The sequence below is a fragment of the Oncorhynchus keta genome, chromosome 27 (genome assembly GCF_023373465.1).
Source record: "Oncorhynchus keta strain PuntledgeMale-10-30-2019 chromosome 27, Oket_V2, whole genome shotgun sequence".
NCBI classification, from domain to species: Eukaryota; Metazoa; Chordata; class Actinopteri; order Salmoniformes; family Salmonidae; genus Oncorhynchus; species Oncorhynchus keta.
In genome coordinates this window covers 8654101-8661987 of record NC_068447.1, presented here as the reverse complement: position 1 = coordinate 8661987, position 7887 = coordinate 8654101, and the positions used below count along the sequence as shown (strand labels likewise).

Sequence of the window (7887 nt, the reverse complement as noted above, 5' to 3'; positions counted from 1 at the left end):
ATCCTATCCTAGGTATTCCTTAAAGAGGTGGGGTTTCAGGTGTCTCCGGAAGGTGGTGATTGACTCCGCTGTCCTGGCGTCGTGAGGGAGTTTGTTCCACCATTGGGGGGCCAGAGCAGCGAACAGTTTTGACTGGGCTGAGCGGGAACTGTACTTCCTCACCGCATCCTTCTTCGATTGGTTTCGTCCCGCTGCCACGAAAAGCCTCCCCGACCTGCTGATCTGCTCGAAGTGAGTGTGTTCCTCTGGCGATGTACTTTGTTGAACATGTTGACTGTTCTCTGCAGACGCCTTCCTTCCTGGTTACCGGTTGGCCTACTACTACTACTGGTAGTACCGGTAAAATGTAAATTATGAATCGCAAATCCCCATACAGCTGACACACTTCGATTTCATCAATCATTTTCCCTTCACTTTTGTTGTCTAAAATATGATCAGTTTGCACTGCGTCTTTGCTGATGAATACTCTGATCTCTGGCCAGTCAATTGGTTAAATTACATTGTTGTTTCGTATATTAATCGCTTCTAATAGATCTGAAAATGATGCAATAACCATGACTTTAACCGAAGGTTTGTTTATTAATGAGGGACGTCCCACGGTTAACCTGGACACATAATAGTATGAATTTGTGCAGAATTCAGCCATGATGGCATGAGAGAGAAATTAAACATCTCCCCGTCACCTGTAGGCGAGAGCGTGTGTTTCACTGTCCAATCAGAGGCTCGGACATGATCTGAGCGCGCGTGTGTTTCACTGTCCAATCCGAGGCTCGGACATGATCTGAGCGCGCGTGTGTTTCACTGTCCAATCCGAGGCTCGGACATGATCTGAGCGCGCGTGTGTTTCACTGTCCAATCCGAGGCTCGGACATGATCTGAGCGCGCGTGTGTTTCACTGTCCACTCCGAGGCTCGGACATGATCTGAGCGAGAGATCTGAGTCGGTCTGGTCTCTTGGGTACTTGGGAAAGCCTCAAGGGAGAGCGGACAGTGCGTTTATCAACAAAGAGCCGCATAATAACACATCTGATTTATTGTTGTTTATTTTCGGGGTGTGGAGAAAAGTGAGGCGTGGCAGCCGTTGATTAAACAGTAATTCAACTTTGTCCGGACTTACTGAGAATGTTATTGTAGTTTAATTCGTTTGTTGGTTTATTCAGTTGCCTGAGTTGCTTTCAATATCATTGCTGCCAGTTGTTTTTAAGCCTTTTGTAAAAAGCTGGTAGAGGCAGAAGTGAACAATAATAAAATGTTCTGTTGCGACCTCCAGTTGCCTCCTCTTTCCAATACTAAGAGGTTTCAAAAAAGTGTTGTGATATAACGATTACCTCATTGAAAATGTATGTGAAGTTGATATTTGGCTCTATCCTCGATCCCCAATGAATAAAAATATGTATTTTCAACGTCCTGAAAGATAGGTAAAATACGTATTTTTGAGCACCTAAATGAACCTGATTTTAACGTCCGGGAAAAATATATATATATTTTTGTATTGTTTCATGTTGGGGTGGTACGCAATACTTTTCAGATCAGAGTTGTAGAAATTGGACTTGCATTATCTCCTAACAAACAGCAGGTGGCGCGCTACCTCAAAAGGCTACTTGTGGCTCGCTTTGACAATAACCAAAGAAGGAGGAACCGGAAGCAACCATTTTCTGCAGATGTTTTGAACCAAAATCGTGCTAAATCAAAACATCTAAATGTGAAATCAAATGTTTTATTTTCTCATGCATTGGTTGGACATTATTTCTCTACTCTACCCGGCTTTTCTGTAAGTGTCTCGCCCAACGCGATCCCCAGTCATCATGGTAAGTGAAAGAGCATCTCGTCATTTTCAGCATCTAGTCATGGAGCATTGTCCATCTTCACAAAAGCGGGATGATACGGTGATGTGTGGATGTGTAATTCTGCATCGCAAACCAGGTTTATATTCGTTTTTCTAGTCATGGTCGTTTCATGTTCAAAATTCTGATATACCTTCATTCATTAATTCATTCGTTCAAAGTCAAATAAAAAACAAATCAAAGTTTACACAAGCAGCCTAATTAAATATTAACAACATTTTGTCGAAATATTGGCAAAGAGCTGATTTGATTGGTCAAAATATTATTTTAGTGGAAGATCAAAATTGGGCTGCCAGTGTTACCACCGAGCAACAAGATGAATACACATTTTAATAATATACTTTTTAATATGGATACCTAAAGCCAAATTCCAATTTCCTTTAGTCAATCTATTATCGTTTTTTCTTTACTAAATATTGATTCTTCCTCTAATCTTTGTTGACATGATAAGACTTGAGCAAATTTAGGCTACCATCACCATGGGCAAATACACACACACACACACACACACACACACACACACACACACACACACACACACACACACACACACACACACACACACACACACACACACACACTCCGGATGTATCAAATGTTGCTTCTGCTCCTCTACCCCTCAGGACAGTGAGGTATCAGCCCTCGACCCAGCCCCTGACAGACCTATTGGACCTATGATGGAGGGGGGAAACGCACCTGTCTACTGTATCTGTCGCAGACCTGACATCAACTGCTTCATGATGTAACTAACTAACTGTCTGTCTGTCTGTCTGTCTGTCTGTCTGTCTGTCTGTCTGTCTGTCTGTCTGTCTGTCTGTCTGTCTGTCTGTCTGTCTGTCTGTCTGTCTGTCTCTCTCTCTCTCTCTCTCTCTCTCTCTCTCTCTCTCTCTCTCTCTCTCTCTCTCCTCTCCTCTCCTCTCCTCTCCTCTCCTCTCCTCCTCTCCTCTCCTCTCCTCTCTCTCCTCTCCTCTCCTCTCCTCTCCTCTCCTCTCCTCTCCTCTCCTCTCCTCTCCTCTCCTCTCCTCTCCTCTCCTCTCCTCTCCTCTCCTCTCTCTCTCTCTCTCTCTCATATATGTGTTTCCTCTGTCTCTGCAGTGGTTGTGACTGCTGTAACGAGTGGTTTCATGGTGACTGCATCGGCATATCAGAGAAGGCAGCTAAAGTCATCCGGGTGTGGTACTGTGGGAAATGTCGTGGTAAGTCTGTCCTCTGTTTTAGTAATGTGATGATAACCAAACAATGCAGACCTGTCGAGAAAAAGAGACAAAACACGAAAACCATGGCACTCCTTTTGTGATCTAAAATGAAACGGCCAATGAAGAAGTCTTGAAGGGATATGTACATCCAATCATTGAAATGAATTAAACCCACTGATTCTTGTGTTGTTATCTAGCCAAAGACGGGACCCTGGAGATAAAGTATCGTCCCAAGAAGACCAAGGAGAAGACGGACAAGGAGACGGGAGACCGGGGGAAGAAGGAGACGGGAGACCAGGGGAAGAAGGAGACGGGAGACCAGGAGAAGAAGGAGACGGGAGACCAGGGGAAGAAGGAGACGGGAGACCAGGAGAAGAAGGAGACGGGAGACCAGGAGAAGAAGGAGACGGGAGACCGGGGGAAGAAGGAGACGGGAGACCAGGAGAAGAAGGAGACGGGAGACCAGGAGAAGACGGAGAAGGAGACGGGAGACCAGGAGGAGAAGGAGACGGGAGACCAGGAGGAGAAGGAGACGGGAGACCAGGAGAAGACGGAGAAGGAGACGGGAGACCAGGAGGAGACAGAGAAGCAGCATCACACTCCAGACCTGAATATAGAACACCGCCGAGGTTCACGGGTAACAACCAACAATTCCCCCGATCATATACAGAAAGTATTCACACCCCTTGACATTTTCCACATGTTGTTGTGTTACAGCCTGAAATTAAAATGGATTAAATGTAGATTTGTTTTGGTCACTGGCCTATACACAATACCCCATAATGACATCACAATACCCCATAATGACATCACAATACCCCATAATGACATCACAATACCCCATAATGACATCACAATACCCCATATTGACATCACAATACCCCATAATGACATCACAATACCCCATAATGACATCACAATACCCCATAATGACATCACAATACCCAATAATGACTCTGTGGACTCCCTCTGTGGACTCCCTCTGTGGACTCACTCTGTATACTGACTCTGTGGACTCACTCTGTGGACTCCCTCTGTATACTGACTCTGTGGACTCCCTCTGTGGACTCACTCTGTGGACTCCCTCTGTATACTGACTCTGTGGACTCCCTCTGTGGACTCACTCTGTGGACTCCCTCTGTGGACTCCCTCTGTATACTGACTCTGTGGACTCCCTCTGTGGACTCACTCTGTGGACTCACTCTGTGGACTCCCTCTGTATACTGACTCTGTGGACTCCCTCTGTGGACTCACTCTGTGGACTCCCTCTGTGGACTCACTCTGTATACTGACTCTGTGGACTCCCTCTGTGGACTCATTCTGTGGACTCATTCTGTGGACTCCCTCTGTGGACTCACTCTGTATACTGACTCTGTGGACTCACTCTGTGGACTCCCTCTGTATACTGACTCTGTGGACTCCCTCTGTGGACTCCCTCTGTGGACTCACTCTGTGGACTCCCTCTGTGGACTCACTCTGTATACTGACTCTGTGGACTCCCTCTGTGGACTCCCTCTGTGGACTCATTCTGTGGACTCCCTCTGTGGACTCACTCTGTATACTGACTCTGTGGACTCCCTCTGTGGACTCATTCTGTGGACTCATTCTGTGGACTCCCTCTGTGGACTCATTCTGTGGACTCATTCTGTGGACTCATTCTGTGGACTCCCTCTGTGGACTCACTCTGTATACTGACTCTGTGGACTCACTCTGTGGACTCACTCTGTGGACTCACTCTGTGGACTCACTCTGTGGACTCCCTCTGTGGACTCACTCTGTATACTGACTCTGTGGACTCACTCGTATACAAATCTGATTCCTGGCCATGCGCTTTGTGTCTGAACGGTCAAATCTGATTCCTGGCCATGGACCTTGTGTCTGAACGGTCAAATCTGATTCCTGGCCATGCGCTTTGTGTCTGAACGGTCAAATCTGATTCCTGGCCATGGACCTTGTGTCTGAACGGTCAAATCTGATTCCTGGCCATGCGCTTTGTGTCTGAACGGTTAAATCTGATCCCTGGCCTTGTACCTTCAAACCACTACAACTCTCTGTTGGCTGGGCTCCCTGCTTGTTCCTTCAAACCACTACAACTCTCTGTTGGCTGGGCTCTCCGCTTGTGTCTTCAAACCACTACAACTCTCTGTTGGCTGGGCTGGCTGGGCTCTCCGCTTGTGTCTTCAAACCACTACAACTCTCTGTTGGCTGGGCTGGCTGGGCTCCCTGCTTGTGTCTTCAAACTACTACAACTCTCTGTTGGCTGGGCTCTCTGCTTGTGTCTTCAAACTACTACAACTCTCTGTTGGCTGGGCTCTCCGCTTGTGTCTTCAAACCACTACAACTCTCTGTTGGCTGGGCTCCCTGCTTGTGTCTTCAAACTACTACAACTCTCTGTTGGCTGGGCTCCCTGCTTGTGTCTTCAAACTACTACAACTCTCTGTTGGCTGGGCTCCCCGCTTGTGTCTTCAAACCACTACAACTCTCTGTTGGCTGGGCTCTCCGCTTGTGTCTTCAAACCACTACAACTCTCTATTGGCTGGGCTCTCTGTTTGTGTCTTCAAACCACTACAACTCTCTGCTGGCTGGGCTGGCTGGGCTCCCTGCTTGTGTCTTCAAACCACTACAACTCTCTGTTGGCTGGGCTCTCTGCTTGTGTCTTCAAACTACTACAACTCTCTGTTGGCTGGGCTCTCTGCTTGTGTCTTCAAACCACTACAACTCTCTGTTGGCTGGGCTCTCTGCTTGTGTCTTCAAACCACTACAACTCTCTGTTGGCTGGGCTCTCTGCTTGTGTCTTCAAACCACTACAACTCTCTGTTGGCTGGGCTCCCTGCTTGTGTCTTCAAACCACTACAACTCTCTGTTGGCTGGGCTCTCTGCTTGTGTCTTCAAACTACTACAACTCTCTGTTGGCTGGGCTCTCTGCTTGTGTCTTCAAACCACTACAACTCTCTGTTGGCTGGGCTCCCTGCTTGTGTCTTCAAACCACTACAACTCTCTGTTGGCTGGGCTCTCTGCTTGTGTCTTCAAACCACTACAACTCTCTGTTGGCTGGGCTCTCTGCTTGTGTCTTCAAACCACTACAACTCTCTGTTGGCTGGGCTCCCTGCTTGTGTCTTCAAACTACTACAACTCTCTGTTGGCTGGGCTCCCCCACTTGTGTCTTCAAACCACTACAACTCTCTGTTGGCTGGGCTCTCTGCTTGTGTCTTCAAACTACTACAACTCTCTGTTGGCTGGGCTGGCTGGGCTCCCTGCTTGTGTCTTCAAACCACTACAACTCTCTGTTGGCTGGGCTGGCTGGGCTCCCTGCTTGTGTCTTCAAACTACTACAACTCTCTGTTGGCTGGGCTCCCTGCTTGTGTCTTCAAACTACTACAACTCTCTGTTGGCTGGGCTGGCTGGGCTCCCTGCTTGTGTCTTCAAACCACTACAACTCTCTGTTGGCTGGGCTCTCTGCTTGTGTCTTCAAACCACTACAACTCTCTGTTGGCTGGGCTGGCTGGGCTCCCTGCTTGTGTCTTCAAACTACTACAACTCTCTGTTGGCTGGGCTCCCTGCTTGTGTCTTCAAACCACTACAACTCTCTGTTGGCTGGGCTCCCTGCTTGTGTCTTCAAACCACTACAACTCTCTGTTGGCTGGGCTCCCTGCTTGTGTCTTCAAACCACTACAACTCTCTGTTGGCTGGGCTGGCTGGGCTCCCTGCTTGTGTCTTCAAACTACTACAACTCTCTGTTGGCTGGGCTCCCTGCTTGTGTCTTCAAACCACTACAACTCTCTGTTGGCTGGGCTCTCCGCTTGTGTCTTCAAACCACTACAACTCTCTGTTGGCTGGGCTCTCCGCTTGTGTCTTCAAACCACTACAACTCTCTGTTGGCTGGGCTCTCCGCTTGTGTCTTCAAACCACTACAACTCTCTGTTGGCTGGGCTCCCTGCTTGTGTCTTCAAACCACTACAACTCTCTGTTGGCTGGGCTCTCTGCTTGTGTCTTCAAACCACTACAACTCTCTGTTGGCTGGGCTGGCTGGGCTCCCTGCTTGTGTCTTCAAACCACTACAACTCTCTGTTGGCTGGGCTCTCCGCTTGTGTCTTCAAACTACTACAACTCTCTGTTGGCTGGGCTCTCTGCTTGTGTCTTCAAACTACTACAACTCTCTGTTGGCTGGGCTGGCTGGGCTCCCTGCTTGTGTCTTCAAACCACTACAACTCTCTGTTGGCTGGGCTCTCTGCTTGTGTCTTCAAACTACTACAACTCTCTGTTGGCTGGGCTCTCCGCTTGTGTCTTCAAACCACTACAACTCTCTGTTGGCTGGGCTCTCTGCTTGTGTCTTCAAACCACTACAACTCTCTGTTGGCTGGGCTGGCTGGGCTCCCTGCTTGTGTCTTCAAACCACTACAACTCTCTGTTGGCTGGGCTCTCTGCTTGTGTCTTCAAACCACTACAACTCTCTGTTGGCTGGGCTCTCTGCTTGTGTCTTCAAACTACTACAACTCTCTGTTGGCTGGGCTCTCTGCTTGTGTCTTCAAACCACTACAACTCTCTGTTGGCTGGGCTCTCTGCTTGTGTCTTCAAACCACTACAACTCTCTGTTGGCTGGGCTCTCTGCTTGTGTCTTCAAACCACTACAACTCTCTGTTGGCTGGGCTCTCCGCTTGTGTCTTCAAACTACTACAACTCTCTGTTGGCTGGGCTCTCCGCTTGTGTCTTCAAACTACTACAACTCTCTGTTGGCTGGGCTCTCCGCTTGTGTCTTCAAACCACTACAACTCTCTGTTGGCTGGGCTCCCTGCTTGTGTCTTCAAACCACTACAACTCTCTGTTGGCTGGGCTCTCCGCTTGTGTCTT

At 48.2% G+C, this 7887-nt stretch overlaps 1 protein-coding gene across 1 annotated transcript in view; it reads left to right on the top strand.

Annotated features, from left to right (window-relative positions):
- Positions 1–1637: 1637 nt before the first annotated feature.
- The window catches only part of LOC118382567 (CXXC-type zinc finger protein 1-like), a 33807-nt gene continuing 27557 nt past the window's right edge, over positions 1638–7887 (top strand). The window contains exons 1-4 of the mRNA XM_052481540.1: positions 1638–1807; positions 2467–2585; positions 2939–3039; positions 3237–3676. Coding sequence (XP_052337500.1) covers positions 1805–1807; positions 2467–2585; positions 2939–3039; positions 3237–3676 — 663 coding nt within the window. The 5' untranslated portion in view covers positions 1638–1804. The remainder of the gene's footprint in view (positions 1808–2466; positions 2586–2938; positions 3040–3236; positions 3677–7887) is intronic.